The 18,159-nt window shown below is 44.9% G+C and overlaps 1 protein-coding gene across 1 annotated transcript in view; it reads right to left on the reverse strand.

The window, feature by feature from the left end:
- MTUS2 (microtubule associated scaffold protein 2) overlaps positions 1 to 18,159 on the reverse strand; it is a 457,672-nt gene that overhangs the window by 6,835 nt on the left and 432,678 nt on the right. Inside the window, exons 11-14 of the mRNA XM_044286799.1 lie at positions 13,390 to 13,604; positions 9,657 to 9,762; positions 7,183 to 7,256; positions 6,966 to 7,064 (exon numbers count right to left, since the gene is read on the reverse strand). Coding sequence (XP_044142734.1) covers positions 6,966 to 7,064; positions 7,183 to 7,256; positions 9,657 to 9,762; positions 13,390 to 13,604 — 494 coding nt within the window. The remainder of the gene's footprint in view (positions 1 to 6,965; positions 7,065 to 7,182; positions 7,257 to 9,656; positions 9,763 to 13,389; positions 13,605 to 18,159) is intronic.

Below are 18,159 nucleotides of genomic sequence, written 5' to 3' on the forward strand. Positions count from 1 at the left end.
GAGTATGACGATGATGCTCCATACAACTATTGGACATGCTCCACTGAAATCCATAAGCAACACAAGGGAGACTGGAGGCAAAAACTTTTCAGCTATTTATTTAGTTTGGTGAGTAAGGTTGAAGCTTACCATTGCATGTGAAATAAACCTTGGCCGAAATGGGTTGTCTGGGTTCAGAGCTGCATCCGGACATATCCCCATCTTCACCCCTCCGGCCCCCCTAATATGAGCATTTCATTCTCCCATACTCTCCCTTAGGCCTCATGCACACGACCGTTGTTTGGGTCCGCATCTGAGCCGCCGTTTTGGTGGCTCGGATGCGGACCCATTCACTTCAATGGGGCCGCAAAAGATGCGGGCAGCACTCTGTGTGCTGTCCGCATCCGTGGCTCTGTTCCGCGGGGCTGCTAAAAAAAAATAACATGTCCTATTCTTGTCCGCGCTTTGCGGACAAGTATAGGCATTTATATTGCCGGCGCCCGTTCCGTTCCGCAAATTGCAGAAGGCAACACGGGCAGCTTCGGTTTTTTGCGGATCCGCGGATTGCGCGGAACTGTCGTGTGCATGAGGCCTTACCCTGCGCTGTATGGTGCAGGGCAAGTTTTTTTTTGCTTACAATAGCAAACTGCCCAGCAGAAGATTCCACCCAGCAGTGTTGGCGGTGACGTCACCGGCTCTGATGGGCGGGCTTTAGCGTTGCCCTAGCTGTTTTACAATAGTGCCGGTGACTTCACCGGGGTCACTGCTAGGCGGAAGCCACCGCCTATCTTACCCTATGGAGAGCCCGCTGCGTTTCAGCGCAGGGCAAAGGAGAGCATCAGAGCATGAAATGCTCCCATGCTCATATCAGGGGGGTTGGAGGGGTGAAGATGGGGACATATAACAGGTTCAGCTCTGAACCCGGACAACCCCTTTAAATGTTTCTGAGACTAGACGTGAATACATCTGATCATATTTTCATATCTGATCACATTTTTTAATATGTACTTGATCTGCCAGTACTGCGGGTGGGATGGTTCATACGAACAATCTGCCACATTGTGCGGACAGCTTTAGATCTAGAGCGAGTTTTCGTTCACACTCGTGAAAAATGCATGCAATCCGGTCAAGACCCAGATGGGAAAACCAGAAACACTGAACGCAATCACAGACAAAACTGATTTTATTTGCGTGCAAAACCATCAGTTTTTTCCTGAATAAATCCCGACACAATCTGTATCGCTCCTGTGAAATAAGCCTAGGGGAGAACTACTGACAGCCTAAGCTCCCACTCGCTTCAAAATTCGTTTTCTTGGTGGAAGCAGCGGACAACCCTGCAACACTGGTCGAGCACTTGAACTCTAGGTGCTCTTGGTGGACACATGTAGGACATCTGCATGATTGGTGCAGGAAATATGAGGATACCGGTGGCATTTTCTTTCTTCTGATAGATATCTATTATCCATAGTACACTACGTGCAGAATTATTAGGCAAATGAGTATTTTGACCACATCATCCTCTTTATGCATGTTGTCTTACTCCAAGCTGTATAGGCTCGAAAGCCTACTACCAATTAAGCATATTAGGTGATGTGCATCTCTGTAATGAGAAGGGGTGTGGTCTAATGACATCAACACCCTATATCAGGTGTGCATAATTATTAGGCAACTTCCTTTTCTTTGGCAAAATGGGTCAAAAGAAGGACTTGACAGGCTCAGAAAAGTCAAAAATAGTGAGATATCTTGCAGAGGGATGCAGCACTCTTAAAATTGCAAAGCTTCTGAAGCGTGATCATCGAACAATCAAGCGTTTCATTCAAAATAGTCAACAGGGTCGCAAGAAGCGTGTGGAAAAACCAAGGCGCAAAATAACTGCCCATGAACTGATAAAAGTCAAGCGTGCAGCTGCCAAGATGCCACTTGCCACCAGTTTGGCCATATTTCAGAGCTGCAACATCACTGGAGTGCCCAAAAGCACAAGGTGTGCAATACTCAGAGACATGGCCAAGGTAAGAAAGGCTGAAAGACGACCACCACTGAACAAGACACACAAGCTGAAACGTCAAGACTGGGCCAAGAAATATCTCAAGACTGATTTTTCTAAGGTTTTATGGACTGATGAAATGAGAGTGAGTCTTGATGGGCCAGATGGCTGGATTGGTAAAGGGCAGAGAGCTCCAGTCCGACTCAGACGCCAGCAAGGTGGAGGTGGAGTACTGGTTTGGGCTGGTATCATCAAAGATGAGCTTGTGGGGCCTTTTTGGGTTGAGGATGGAGTCAAGCTCAACTCCCAGTCCTACTGCCAGTTTCTGGAAGACACCTTCTTCAAGCAGTGGTAAAGGAAGAAGTCTGCAAGGTAAGAAAAACATGATTTTCATGCAGGACAATGCTCCATCACACGCGTCCAAGTACTCCACAACGTGGCTGGCAAGAAAGGGTATAAAAGAAGAAAATCTAATGACATGGCCTCCTTGTTCACCTGATCTGAACCCCATTGAGAACCTGTGGTCCATCATCAAATGTGAGATTTACAAGGAGGGAAAACAGTACACCTCTCTGAACAGTGTCTGGGAGGCTGTGGTTGCTGCTGCACGCAATGTTGATGGTGAACAGATCAAAACACTGACAGAATCCATGGATGGCAGGCTTTTGAGTGTCCTTGCAAAGAAAGGTGGCTATATTGGTCACTGATTTGTTTTTGTTTTGTTTTTGAATGTCAGAAATGTATATTTGTGAATGTTGAGATGTTATATTGGTTTCACTGGTAAAAATAAATAATTTAAATGGGTATATATTTGTTTTTTGTTAAGTTGCCTAATAATTATGTACAGTAATAGTCACCTGCACACACAGATATCCCCCTAAAATAGCTAAAACTAAAAACAAACTAAAAACTACTTCCAAAAATATTCAGCTTTGATATTAATGAGTTTTTTGGGTTCATTGAGAACATGGTTGTTGTTCAATAATAAAATTAATCCTCAAAAATACAACTTGCCTAATAATTCTGCACTCCCTGTATACCCATATGCATCAGACAGATGCTGGCCATTATGGGCATTTTCAACAGACATATAATTTTTCATGAGAAGATAAGACAGTGGAGGGCACTCAGATGACTGGGTATATAGATAATTGTCGATACAGGTATAGTATGGAAGGTTTATTATATAAAATATATAGATTATATAAAAGATATATCTTATATATTTTATATAATCTATATATTTTATATAATATACCTTCCATACTATACCTGTATCGACAATTATCTATATACCCAGTCATCTGAGTGCCCTCCACTGTCTTATCTTCTCTATAGTATATATATAATTGGCAATAGGTACTGCCATTTGGAGAGAGCACCAACCCGTGAATTGTGGACAGTAGAGCCTCTGTAACTTTTTATCTTTTATATATAATTTTTCATGACACAGGACAGAGTAGTATCTTTTAGGACCTAGGATGAACAGGCGTTTTCACCCATGATGGCATAAACTGTATGTGTATCATGTCCTTATAGTGTATTATATACTTATGGCCATATCATCCAACTATAATGATGATTTTCCTTTTTGGGGTTGTTAAGAGTGTATCTTAATGGGATCCCAATGTAAAGCCAATCATTTTGATCTTGCTGATTGAAATAATACCTGTCTTGTGAAAATCAGTTGTGGAGTTACTGAGAAAAAAGACTTTTATTCCTCATGTACATGAGGGCTTCAATGCACCAAGGGGCGTGTACTGCACTGGAAAGCGGGACAGCTGAGGTGCACCAAGGGGCTGGACCCCACACGCAGTGCACTCAAACCCTCATCTGCATAAAGAATAAAAGTATTTTTTCTCTAGAACGCCACAACCAATTTTCACAAAAAAGGTATTGTTTTAATCAGCAGGGTCAACCGTATCAGGCAGTATGCCTGGTTTAATAGGGTTGAATCTGCTGGCAGGTGCTCTTTAAGCTATTAAAAACTAACCCTGTTAAAACTCATGCCTGAAATTTGTAAGGTCGCTACCTAAATGCTCTCCTAGCAGGGAATAACAAAGATTTTATAATACGGCTTTGATGAAGGATCTCAGGAGATTGCAGTGTAATGATTTTTCTGTATTTATCTTGTATCTTGGATGGTTCTGTACAGGAAGGTTTGCCGGACAAGCCCAAGTATAATGCAGCCTGGCACGGCATCAGAGAGATTTCTGCAGACAAATAGAGTGCATGGAATACCAAAATCACTAAAACATTTTTGAAGGTTGGCATCCGCCCGCAGCAGATGTCAAATGGGACATAACCGTGCAACTAAAAATACCATCATTCCATTGCTGCCAAGACTTAAAGGAGAACTCAACTTTTTAAAAACATATTTATACAATTCTATGGTTCTAGATACAATGCTGAATATCTTATTGCTTTACTTATTTTGTACGGCTTTTTGAATACATGGATGTTTTATTCACTGTCTACCTAATGCCACCTATAGGCAGCTACCCTGAAAGTCAGTGTGACAAATTATAGAGTCTTGAAATCTGACAATCGATATCAGCCAAACCAAAGACACTCATCTTAACTCCTAGCTGGATCTCTTCAAAGAAAGTTTGCTTCTCCCTGAAAGCTGCACGAAAGGCATCTCACCCAGCTTTGAAGCAAGAACCCGAAATCGATGTCTACAGATGTGCCTCCTTGGTTTGGCTTTTATCCCTAATAAAGATGAGCGAACCAGTTCATAACAAACCGGGTTCGTTATGAACTTTGCACTTTCTCGGATCACAGACACAGCCAAACCCAAACCTTTTCAGGTTTGTTTTAAATGAATCCAGTAAAATGCCATGTAGCGCCATTTTAGTGCACATGTCGGTGGGAAAAAAGAAGATGGGTGCTGTCATGGGTAATGGGGGGGGGGGGAAATAACACCAAATGACACACAGAAGGAATAGACCGGAGCCTAGGCCTCAAAGCTAAGGGAGAGGCATGGTGACCTCCTAGGAATCCCTAGACGTCTCCCTGACTCTTGCCAGTATGAGCAGACTCTGAAGGTGGAAATACTCATACACTGTAAAATAGGCCCTGAAGACCCTGGAAGGCCCTAGGAATGGTAGCAGGGAATGAGACTACTGGTTCCTTCCCAGATTAAGGAACCAGCCTCTCCCTGAGGCCTAGACAACAACACACAAGACAAAATGTACTTAGCTTAAAGCAGAAAGGATGAGCAGAAGATCCAAAGGAACAACACACCAGCGCAACCAGGAAATATCAACTGCATGGTAAGCAGTGAGGATCAGAACTAAATAGGGCAACAGTAATGACTACAAGCTGCACCTGACAAGAGATGTGGTCATTACCAAACACAACACTGAAAGAAGAAAACAGAGAGACTGTCAGATACCCTCACATGCCGACAGTCTCTCCGATATTTTCACCGTGAACAGGTGCTCACATGACCCTGAGAGGAAGTGGGAGGGAGGGCTTTCCCCGATTGGCTCCCAGGCTGACAGACAGCCTGTATGAGCCAATCAATACTGCAGCAGGGAGGTGCCCTAGCAGAAGACCATTCTGTGCTTGGCTGTGAATGAGGGTGGTTGGGTCTTACAATGTCTGCCAGGAAAACAATATTAGGGAGTCAGGGAGAGTCAAAAATCAATCAAGCTGTATTCTACTGCCAGGGACAGTGAAGGGAAAGGTTAGAATTAGATATAAGAAGAATTGTGTATGTAGAATAGGGACAGGCAGGGAAAGCTGTCAGCCAGGGAGTGAGAAGTGAGGAGAGGAGGCTGGCTCCCAGCACATCTGCAGCTGCTGCAAACCTAAAAAGCAGCTACTTACAAGAATATCCTTAACCCCCCCCCCCCCCCCCCCCCTAATTTTAACACATAGTTAATTTAATATTTTTTTATTTTTTTTAAAACCACAAAAAATGCAGGGTAGCGGACAAAACATCAGTAATATTAGGGCTAAATCCATTTATTTCTATCTCCACACAGTTCCAATTTTTTGGGCAGGAGTTATTGAATTTATTCAAACCAGGATATAGATGATTACTACACCAATACACAGGGTAGTGCACTACATTATCTGTGAGTGGTAACGAATTTAGGCCTAAATCCATTTCCGTAAAAATACAGCAGGTTTTTAACACGCTGTGAAACCTGAGTTTACCCATAGCTACGTATGTCAGTGTCACTCTGGCATCATTTACAATTGCTGTCATTGTGTTTGAGAGCTTCGGTAGGGAGGAGGGAAAACGAAAAAAATTTATAAAAATAAATGAAGAGATAACAAGTTGTCCTAAAAATTCTGAGTCCTTGGAGACTAGGAGGCGTTATATACCAATTTTTTTTGGGTTCATTGGAGCAACTTTGGTTCGGTCCAAATTGATTCGGGTCAGAACTGAACTTTTTCCAAAATTCGGTGAACCTGAACTGAACCTAATCTCAAGTGCTTTGCTCATCTCTAATCCCTAATCATATTTCAAGGCTCTACAATGGGCGAGACACTGACAGGGTAGCTACCTAAAGAGACTTGAACCATTACCTGCAAGACTCTTTACACCAGCTTCATGTGTGTCAGGAGAAGCAGTACCCTGAGGTCTGCTCCGACAGAAAGCAAAGTTCAGACTTCAGCTAAGTCTTACTTGAATTTTTACTAGAATTTTGGCTATTAAAAGAGAAGAAAACCCCAAGTTTACATTTTTAAAGTTGATTTGAACTAGGAAATGTTAATAGTGGAGTTTTCTTTCCTAGCACCAATACATTGCTAGTAATGGTAGGGATGGGGTGGGGTGGGGTAGATCCCACTGGTGGCATATTGTGCTACCAAGGCCTATGATTATAGAACCATTGGATGCATCTATTTTGGATGTATTTCCCCTTTAAAGAATTAAAGATATAAACAGCTTTTAAAGTGTTCCCACTAAATCCCCCCAGGCAAATCGTTTTTCATGATGAATTACATTAAAATAACATTTAATGGTGACACAACTCCTTTTTGTTACCTCTAATTGTTCGTCAGTGCTCTTCATTAAGGCTTCCTCAAACATCTTTGCCCGATCCCTTAGTGAATGATTCTGGAACGTCAAGGTGTCAACTTGGTCCTGAGATGAATAGTGGGAAAAACATGCACATGAGCAACAATTTACAATGTTGTAATTTTGAAAAGAATATATAACATAGATAAAAAACATTATACAAATAGAAAAGCAAGTATCATACCTGTAATGACAGTTTTAGTTTTTCAAAACCATCTTCTAACATTTTCTTCTCCAGCTCATGACCTTCTTTTAATTCTAAGAAAGAAGAGAATACAACACATAAGAAAAATTCCAGCAATGATATGGAAACACATTATCTCTTGTAATTCATATACATTTATTTAGAAATCGCATAATAACACAGATATTATTAGATTTAATATAGGGGCCCCCAAAGTGAAATTTGAAAGGTCTGAAAAATTCCTTTGTCATTCACCTGAACTATGTAGCATTAGGCCTCGACCGTTCCATTTTTTGTGGTCCGCAAACCGTGTAGAAACGGAAGCCGCCCATGTGCCTTCCGTAATTTGCAGAACGGTACGGGCGGCCCATTGTAGACATGCTATATTTTTTTTGCGGGGCCTCGGAACGGAGCAACGGATGCGGACAGCACACAGAGTGCTGTCTGCATTTTTTGCGGCCCCAATGAAGTGAATGGGTCCGCACCCGAGCCGCAAAAACTGCGGCTCGGATGCGGACCCGAAAAACGGTCGTGTGCATGAGGCCTTAGGAGGAGACCCATCCTCTTTTACACATCAGTGTTTGGTCAGTAATTTCCATCTGTGATTGTGAGCTGAATCCAGAGTTGGACCCTACACAGACATAAGGTATAATATATTTGCAATTTTTCACCTGTTCTGTGTTTCTGACCAGTACCTGGTATTGGCTCACAATCACTAATGAAAATCACTGACAGTGTGAACGCATCCTACTCCAGTCCCCATAATAGGTAAACTTCAATAGTAAATTGTTTGTAAACGGCAAAACTCCTTTTTTCCACTAGAGGGCAATATTGAGTTGTTAGGGTTAGAAAGTAAATGACTCCTAAAATGAAAGGTAAAATGAGGCTTCATCTGTACACTTTTTTTTTAAATTTAGGAAAGCACAGCTTATCCGTCTTTTTATACTCACGCCTCATTAGCTAGAATATGATGATGATTGTGCCTAACAATTAGTGTTGGGCTCGAATATTTGAATCGTGAATTTTAATCGCGAATATCGCCACTTCGAGAATTCGCGAAGATTTAGAATATAGTGCTATATATTCGTATTCTCGAATACTCAAGATTTTTTTTTTCCATCAGTAACCTCCCTTCTTGCTTGTGGGCCAATAAGAAGGCTGCAATGTCTTTGTCAGAGCTTAGCAACATCCCTAGCAACCAATAGGAGAGTTGCCTACCCCTTACTATATAAGAACCGCCCCAGCAGCCATTTTCTGTAGTTTTATGGAGTTCTGAGAGAGACAGCAGTGTCATTGCTGTGCTCTGTGCTTTCCACACTACATTAGATAGATAGTTAGATAGCTTATATATAATACAGATAGTTAGTGGGAGATAGTCAGTGTAGGTTAGATAGTGATATAGTGGGCATAACTATTGCGAAGGGGCACAAAGGTTGGTATAACTACTGTGATGAGGCCACAAGCTGTGCATAACTACTGTGAAGAGGCCACAAGGTGGCATAAGTACTGTGAAGGGGCCACAAAATGGGCATAAGTACTATGAAGGAGCACAAAGGTGGGCATAACTACTGTGAGGGGACACAATGTGGGCATAACTACTGTGAGGGGGCACAATGTGGGCATAACTACTGTGAGGGGGCACAATGTGGGCATTAGTACTATGTGGTAGCACTAAGAGGAAATGCCCTAGATTACCCTGTTATACATTGGGATGGCTAGCCAAGGCCAGCAAAGCGCCCCCTGCTGGGGATTTCACAGGGGCAGTCATCATCCCTTCCTTAAAGTGTAGAGAAAAAAAGAATAATCATTTAAAGTGTAACTGTCATTCTTTTTTTAATTTGTGTAATGTATAGGGCAGTGATAAATCATATATTTATATTAGTAAAATAGCACTATAGTGGCCCATTTTGAGCCTTAGCGACGCTCATCTGTCTTCTGTTTACATAACTGTGGAGACTTGCTCAACACCGACTGCTATGTAAACAGAAGACAGAGGAGCGTCGCTAAGGCTCAAAATGGGCCACTTTAGAGCTATTTTTCGAATATAAATGTACGATTTCAGTAATTAAAGTATATTACAAAACTGGTCAGTATCACTGCCCCGACGCATTACACAAATAAAAAAAAGAATGACAGTTACACTTTAAATGATTATTCTTTTTTTCTCTATCACCGCAGGGACCTTGTCCCGTATCCAGCGGACATCACACGGACGCGCCAGCGACACTGTGGATGAGGTAGGACCAGTTGGGTCTTTCATTTATTGCAGGGTATATTGGTACTGCCGTGTACCCTATGATAGATTTTATTGGGTAAGTGGAACTGGGTGAGTATAGTTATGCACTGGCATTTACTGTATGTCTAAACTTATCCAACTGACGTACAGCAAAAACGACATGTAAACAGCCCCCCTACTCCGATCTCTTCAACATTACTTGATATATAATGTATAATATCCAAAATAATTTTTTTACTGTGAACTCTTTTCTCATGATCTTCATGGATTGCAGAAATGGAGGCCGAATGGCTGGTCTTAATCTCTAACAGCGCGGCTTCGTGCGTGGCAGCCATATCTTCAATCTGTAGGTCAAACACAAGAAAATGACAGAACTAGGTAACTGTAGGTGTAACACTTAGGCCTCCTGCACACGACAGTTTTTTTTCACGGTCCGCAAAAACGGGGTCCGTGGGTCCGTGATCCGTGACCGTTTTTTCGTCCGTGGGTCTTCCTTGATTTTTGGAGGATCCACAGACATGAAAAAAAAGTCGTTTTGGTGTCCGCCTGGCCGTGCGGAGCCAAACGGATCCGTCCTGAATTACAATGCAAGTCAATGGGGACGGATCCGTTTGATGTTGACACAATATGGTGCCATTTCAAACGGATCCGTCCCCATTGACTTTCAATGTAAAGTCTGGAGTTCTTTTATACCATCGGATTGGAGTTTTCTCCAATCCGATGGTATATTTTAACTTGAAGCGTCCCCATCACCATGGGAACGCCTCTATGTTAGAATATACTGTCGGATATGAGCTACTTCGTGAACCTCAGATCCGACAGTATATTCTAACACAGAGGCGTTCCCATGGTGATGGGGACGCTTCAGGTTAGAATACACTACAAACTTTGTACAAGACTGCCCCCTGCTGCCTGGCAGCACCCGATCTCTTACAGGGGGATATGATAGCACAATTAACCCCTTCAGGTGCGGCACCTAAAGGGGTTAATTGTACTATCATATTCTCCTGTAAGAGATCAGGGCTGCCAGGCAGCAGGGGGCAGCCCCCCCCCCCCCTCCCCAGTTTGAATATCGTTGGTGGCACAGTGTGCGCCCACCATCGCCCCCCCCTCCCTCCCTCTATTGTAATAAATCGTTGGTGGCACAGTGTGCCCCCACCATCGCCCCCCCCTCCCTCCCTCTATTGTATTAAATCGTTGGTGGCACAGTGTGCCAACCACCATCGGCCCCCCTCCCTCCCTCTATTGTATTAAATCGTTGGTGGCACAGTGTGCCAACCACCATCGCCCCCCCCCTCCCTCTATAGCAGTAACATTGGTGGCAGTGTGCGGTCTCCCATTCCCCCCCCCCCATCATTGGTGGCAGCGGAGTTCCGATCGGAGTCCCAGTTTAATCGCTGGGGCTCCGATCGGTAACCATGGCAACCAGGACGCTACTGCAGCCCTGGTTGCCATGGTTACTTAGCAATAGTACAACAGTAGAAGACTCATACTTACCTGCTTGCTGCTGCGATGTCTGTGTCCGGCCGGGAGCTCCTCCTACTGGTAAGTGAAAGGCGCATTGCTAAAGAACTGTCACTTACCAGTAGGAGGAGCTCCCGGCCGTTCACAGACATCGCAGCAGCAAGCAGGTAAGTATAAATCTTCTACTGTTGTACTATTGCTAAGTAACCATGGCAACCAGGGCTTCAGTAGCTTCCTGGTTGCCATGGTTACCGATCGGAGCCCCAGCGATTAAACTGGGACTCCGATCGGAACTCCGCTGCCACCAATGATGGGGGGGGGGGGGAATGGGAGACCGCACACTGCCACCAATGTTACTGCTATAGAGGGAGGGGGGGGGCGATGGTGGTTGGCACACTGTGCCACCAACGATTTAATACAATAGAGGGAGGGAGGGGGGCCGATGGTGGTTGGCACACTGTGCCACCAACGATTTATTACAATAGAGGGAGGGAGGGGGGGGGCGATGGTGGGCGCACACTGTGCCACCAACGATATTCAAACTGGGGAGGGGGGGGGGTCTGCCCCCTGCTGCCTGGCAGCCCTGATCTCTTACAGGGGAATATGATAGTACAATTAACCCCTTTAGGTGCCGCACCTGAAGAGGTTAATTGTGCTATCATATCCCCCTGTAAGAGATCGGGTGCTGCCAGGCAGCAGGGGGCAGTCTTGTACAAAGTTTGCAGTGTATTCTAACTAGAAGCGTCCCCATCACCATGGGAACGCTTCTGTGTTAGAATATACTGTCGGAAATGAGTTTTCACGAAGTGAAAACTTAGATCAGAAAAAGCTTTTATGCAGACGGATCTTCGGATCCGTCTGTATAAAAGCAACCTACGGCCACGGATCACGGACACGGATGCCAATCTTGTGTGCATCCGTGTTCTTTCACGGACCCATTGACTTGAATGGGTCCGTGAACCGTTGTCCGTCAAAAAAATAGGACAGGTCATATTTTTTTGACGGACAGGATACACGGATCACGGCCTCGGCTGCAAAACGGTGCATTTTCCGATTTTTCAACGGACCCATTGAAAGTCAATGGGTCCACGAAAAAAAACGGAAAACGGCACAACGGCCACGGGTGCACACAACGGTCGTGTGCAGGAGGCCTTAAAGGGGGTTTCCTCTAGATAGCAGCTACTACATTCAGAGCAGCACTCAAATACCACGTAGACTCTAACTGGAATGCATCACCCCATCCACGACCTCAGATCCTCCTTGGTCATCTGATCAGCATACAAACATATGTTGACGGCAGCATATCCAGAAGTGAACTTTATTCACAGTGGGTCCATGAGAAATTGTGCAATAACGCCAAAAAAGTGCAACGTTTCGACTACATAGTAGTCTTCATAGTAGTCTTCATAATGCTTGATAAAGACTTCTATGTAGTCAAAACGTTGCACTTTATTGGCGTTATTGCACAATTTTTCATGAACCCACTGTGAATAAAGTTCACTTCTGGATATGCTGCTGTCAACTTGTGTTTGTATGCTATCCTCTGGATAGGTCATCAGTAACTGATCGGTGGGGGTATGACACTCGGGTTCCACGCCAATGAGCTGTGTGAGAAGGTACCGGCTCTCGTTTGAGAGCTGTGGCCTTCTTGCAGCTTTTCCTAGGCCAGTGAAGACACAGGAGGCCATTTTTGTTCTCCTGGACAAGTCTTGTAATGTCTTAAAGGGTTTCTACCACATCGTTTTGACAAATTTAGCTGTCAGACACTAGCAATCCGCTAGTGTCTGCTCTACCAAACAATGCTATTATAATAGCTTCTTGTGCAGCCGTTTCCATAAAAACGAACTTTTATTGATATGCTAATGAGCCTCTAGGTGCTATGGGGGCGTCTTTTCAGCACCTAGAGGCTCGGTCTACCTTCACAAAATGCCACCCAGCGCGTCCCTCCAGTCCGCCCATCTCCTCTGGAATGCGATCCTACCTCTGAGTCAGCGGACGAATTCTCGCGCCTGCGCCGTGCGCGTCTGTCTTCGGCGCAGGCGCAGTGAATGTCTGACCGCTGCCTGCACAGACATCTCGGTCATCGGCGCAGGCGCAGTGAATGAAACGGCTGCACAAAAAGCTATTATATTAGGATTGTTTGGTAGAGCAGACACTAGCGGATCGCTAGTGTCTGACAGCTAAATTTGTCAAAACGATGTGGTAGAAACCCTTTAATCACACGTCAGTGTTCGGTCAGTGATTTCCTTCAGTAAGGGGCTTGTTTACACGAACGTGCCGTATTTTGCGGTCTTGGCTATGTTAAAGATAATACAAACGGATCCGTTCTGAACGGATGCAGACGGTTGTATTATCTGAACGGATCCGTCATAGCTTTGTGGGAAAGGTGTGGTGGCTTAAATGGGATGCGGAATTTTGGACCTAAGCGTGACATGGAATTAAAATGGTAGATATCTTACAGGGCATCATTGCCGGTCCCAGCCCCTGCTGTACACACTTGCACTGACCTGGCCTTGATGTTGGACACGGATCTGGAATAGCTGGGAACTCCGTTCCTGCTGCAGATGGTCCATTTCGCTATCATACTGCTGCTGTAGTCTCTCCTTCAACCCCTGGAGTTCTTCTTGCTGATGTTGTTCCAGTTTCTTCACTTCATTATCGAATTTAATTTCCAATTCCTCCTTCTCTTTTTGTAATTTCTCACACCTCGCTGTGTTGAAGGCTAACAGAAAGACAAAAAGATTAACCAGGAACTTCATCTAATTGCCGAGCTCAGCTTCTTGAATGCACGCCGCGGAAATCTTAGCCTAATGACTTCCATACAGTGCCCTACAGCCACAGACCCCATAACCGACGTGCACCGACCACAGATTTGATGAGGAAATCTGAGCAGAATATGCACCAAATCCTGAATGTGTGAATGATCCCTAATCTTTTTCTATTGTTTGCCAAAAATCTAAATCAGGTGTATATGTGTATATCTATTATCACTGCTCTCATCGAGATATAGACTGGCCTGATTAATCATAATTTTGAATGAAGACGGCTGTCATTTTTGCCAAAGATCTGGCATTTTAAAGATGGAGGCTTTCACATTTTAAAGAAGATTTCTGCCAAAAGCATAGCATTGACCATATATTAGCAAGCAAGAGCAGAAATTACATTTTGGTCATTATGTTCAGTTTTATTATAGAATTTGATATTTTCTGTTGGGCTGAGGTGCCCCCTTTTTTTTTTTTTTGCAAAAATGACGATAAGTGCAGCCATGTTGTTTGTCGCAGATAGAAACTGTACGGTTAATTAATAACATAGTGATTGAGAAGCTCCAAGGACTAAAGTATTGATGAGCTATCCCAGGGATGGACAACCTGCGGCTCTCCAGCTGTTGCAAAACTACAATGCCAACCATGCCCTGCTGTAGGCGGATAGCTGTAGACAGTCTGGGCATGCTGGGAGTTGCAGTTTTGCAACAGCTGGAGATCCACAGGTGGGCCATCCATGTCCGCTGACCTATCCTTAGGATAGGTTGTAAATATCAGATCGGTGGGGCTGACTCCCAGCACCCCGCTGATCAGCTTTTTGTGAAAAACAACTGATCGGTGGGCGAGGTGGGAGTTGGACCCCCCAATCTGATATTGACCTAGCTTAAGCAAAGGTCATCAATACTTAAATGGGTTGTATGGGGCTTTGATATTAGACTGGCGAGTGTCCGACACCTAGCACCCCCTGGGATCAGCTGTTTGAAGAGGAGGCGCCACTCCATGTGAGTGCTACTTCCTCTTCATTGCTTGTGGTCTCAGAAGTGCAGTGTATTTAAAACTACTCTGACCATTCACTGGAATGGAGCGCGTACTTGTAATTACACTATGCCGCCACTACTGGGGAAACGGCGTGTGCCGTGCAGTCTAATGAAGAGGAAGCTGCGCTAGCATGCAGTGCTGCCTCCTCCTTAAACAGCTGATCAGGGGGATGCCGGGTGTTGGACCCCCACTGATCAGATATTGATGACCTATAATGAGGATCGGTCCTGAGACCTCTTAAGGCCCCCTGCACACGATCAGGATTGCGTGCGGATTTTGCGTGCGGATTTGCGTGCGGAAAATCCGCACCGTAGGTCATGTACATTGTATTCTATGAGAATTTGAAATTCTCAATGCACACGATGCGGATTTTTTCCGCGCGGATTTTGACCTGCGGTGCGGATTTTAAAATCCGCAACATGTCAATTAATTATTTTTTTCCTGACCGGATTTTCTTCATTCACTTAGTGAAATCCGCATGCAGAAAATCCGCACCGAATCCGCACCAAATCCGCACGCAAATCCGCATGCAAATCCGCACCAATTAATGCGGATTGACCGCACAGATTTGCCTGCGAACACCTGCGGATTTCAGTGCGGATTCTCCGCACATGAATCCTGAACGTGTGCATGTACCCTTAAGATGCACATTGCAGCTGAACTATAATAACTGCATGTAGCAGGTCATCAATATCAGATTGGCGGGGGTCCGAGACCCGGGACCCCCACCAATCAGCTGCTAGAAGAAGACAGCACTCTGTGAGCCATGTGGCCAATTCCTAGGCCATAGAAGTGAATGGGGCTGAGCTGCAATACCAAGCACACCAATGACACTGTGTTTAGAGCACAAACAAGATTTTGTGATACTCTCATGAAATGTCTATGATATGTGTGTCTGTGAGGCCATTCAGTCGTTGCAATGGGATTTGCAGCCTGTCCAGGGTTTTGCTAGCATGTCTTGATATTGTATTGAATTTTTTGTGTGAAAAATTGGATTCCTAATCAAATTTAAGAATAGGTAAGGGTAGACACATCATTAAAAATACAAGCATACAGTCACCACTTAAAGAGGACCTGTCACCTGTCCTGACATGTCTGTTTAATACAAACTACAAATTGGCGTGGTATTAAAAAGCAGGAAGTGCTCAACCCCATATGCAGTGGTGCATCTATACTGGGGGGGGGCAGATCCTGCACTTGGGGCCCGTTGCTAATGGCAATCCCCAGCAAAAATGCATACAATGGAGGATGCCTGCAGCGGACCACAAGTACCACAATGGACATCCTACACAGGATAGCAATTGTGTGGATGTGATAAGCAGTCAAAATAACATAACATAGTGCACCTGTCTCTGTTTTTGTTATGTTATTTTGACTGCTTATCACATCCACACAATTGCTATCCTGTGTAGGATGTCCATTGTGGTACTTGTGGTCCGCTGCAGGCAACCTCCATTGTATGCATTTTTGCTGGGGATTGCCATTAGCAGCGGAATACAAGTGCAGGATCTGCCCCCCGGTATAGATGCACCACTGCATATGGGGTTGAGCACTTCCTGCTTTTTAATACCACACCAATTTGTAGTTTGTATTCTGAATTTTTGGAGGTGTAGAAACTCCTAGTCTGAATGTGCCTTTATTTCCATCCACAGGCAGCATTCTGGTGCACATGTGAGGCCCGGGCTATATCAGCCAGTCTTGGGTGGGGCTCAGAGCTCTCTGCCTCCTCCCATTGTATGCATGGTCACATGCTGGAGGTTACTGGGAGATTGCTTTGAGTCGGACCTTGCGCACCTGTAATTCGCCCACTGGCTCCTGGTATTGCCCATACGGCCCAGGTAGGTTTAGCGTTAGGTTCCCGAGCTACTTGAGAAACCTTGGCGTGGTGCTCGGGCTCAGACATGTCCTCCAAGCAGGATATGTTGGCTAATTCTCAATTTTACATCAGTATAGGGGTTAGTAAGACCGCATAGTGCACCTGTCTCTGTTTTTGTTATGTCTGTTTAATAGTTTCATGCATTCCCCATGTAATAATAATTCTGGAGCATCTATTCTTATGGCTCTATGTTGTGCCATTCCTGTTTTATTTGCACTATAAGTTATAAATCAATTGCTATTAGCCTTCAGTAAAGGTACAGAGGGGAGGTAACAAGTTGTGGGGGGTGTACCTGCACAGTCTGACTCTATCCAATCAGTGCTGCCATTTTCAGACTGTGCAGGTACACATGAACATGTCCATGCAGCTCTATCTTATGTCCTGTGATGTTATGTCCATGGGCGTGTCAGTGATAGGGGAGTGTCTATGCTACTAGCGGGATGGGAGGAGCTATAAACTAGCTGGGCGTTGTTAGGGGCAGTGATAGGGGAGTGTCTATGTAACTAGCTAGGTGGGAGGAGCTATAAACTAGCTGGGCGTTGTTAGGTGCAGTGATAGGGAAGTGTCTATGTTACTAGCGGGATGGGAGGAGCTATAAACTAGCTGGGCGTTGTTAAGGGCAGTGATAGGGAAGTGTCTATGTTACTAGTGGGATGGGAGGAGTTATAAACTAGCTGGGCGTTGTTAGGGGCAGTGATAGGGGAGTGTCTATGTAACTAGCTGGGTGGAAGGAGCTATAAACTAGCTGGGCGTTGTTAGGGGCAGTGATAGGGAAGTTTCTATGTTACTAGTGGGATGGGAGGAGCTATAAACTAGCTGGGTGTTGTTAGGGGCAGTGATAGGGGAGTGTCTATGTAACTAGCTGGGTGGGAGGAGCTATGAACTAGCTGGGCGTTGTTAGGGGCAGTGATAGGGAAGTGTCTATATTACTAGCTGGGTGGGAGGAGCTATAAACTAGCTGGGCGTTGTTAGGAGCAGTGATAGGGGAGTGTCTATGTAACTAGCTGGGTGGGAGGAGCTATAAACTAGCTGGGCGTTGTTAGGGGCAGTGATAGGGAAGTTTCTATGTTACTAGTGGGATGGGAGGAGCTATAAACTAGCTGGGTGTTGTTAGGGGCAGTGATAGGGGAGTGTCTATGTAACTAGCTGGGTGGGAGGAGCTATGAACTAGCTGGGCGTTGTTAGGGGCAGTGATAGGGAAGTGTCTATATTACTAGCTGGGTGGGAGGAGCTATAAACTAGCTGGGCATTGTTAGGAGCAGTGATAGGGGAGTGTCTATGTTACTAGCGGGATGGGAGGAGCTATAAACTAGCTGGGCGTTGTTAGGGGCAGTGATAGGGAAGTGTCTATGTTACTAGCGGGATGGGAGGAGCTATAAACTAGCTGGGTGTTGTTAGGGGCAGTGATTGGGGAGTGTCTATGTTACTAGCGGGATGGGAGGAGCTATAAACTAGCTGGGCGTTGTTAGGGGCAGTGATAGGGAAGTGTCTATGTTATTAGCGGGATGGGAGGAGCTATAAACTAGCTGGGTGTTGTTAGGGGCAGTGATTGGGGAGTGTCTATGTTACTAGCTGGGTGGGAGGAGCTATAAACTAGCTGG

Source organism: Bufo gargarizans, chromosome 3, assembly GCF_014858855.1.
Source record: "Bufo gargarizans isolate SCDJY-AF-19 chromosome 3, ASM1485885v1, whole genome shotgun sequence".
NCBI classification, from domain to species: Eukaryota; Metazoa; Chordata; class Amphibia; order Anura; family Bufonidae; genus Bufo; species Bufo gargarizans.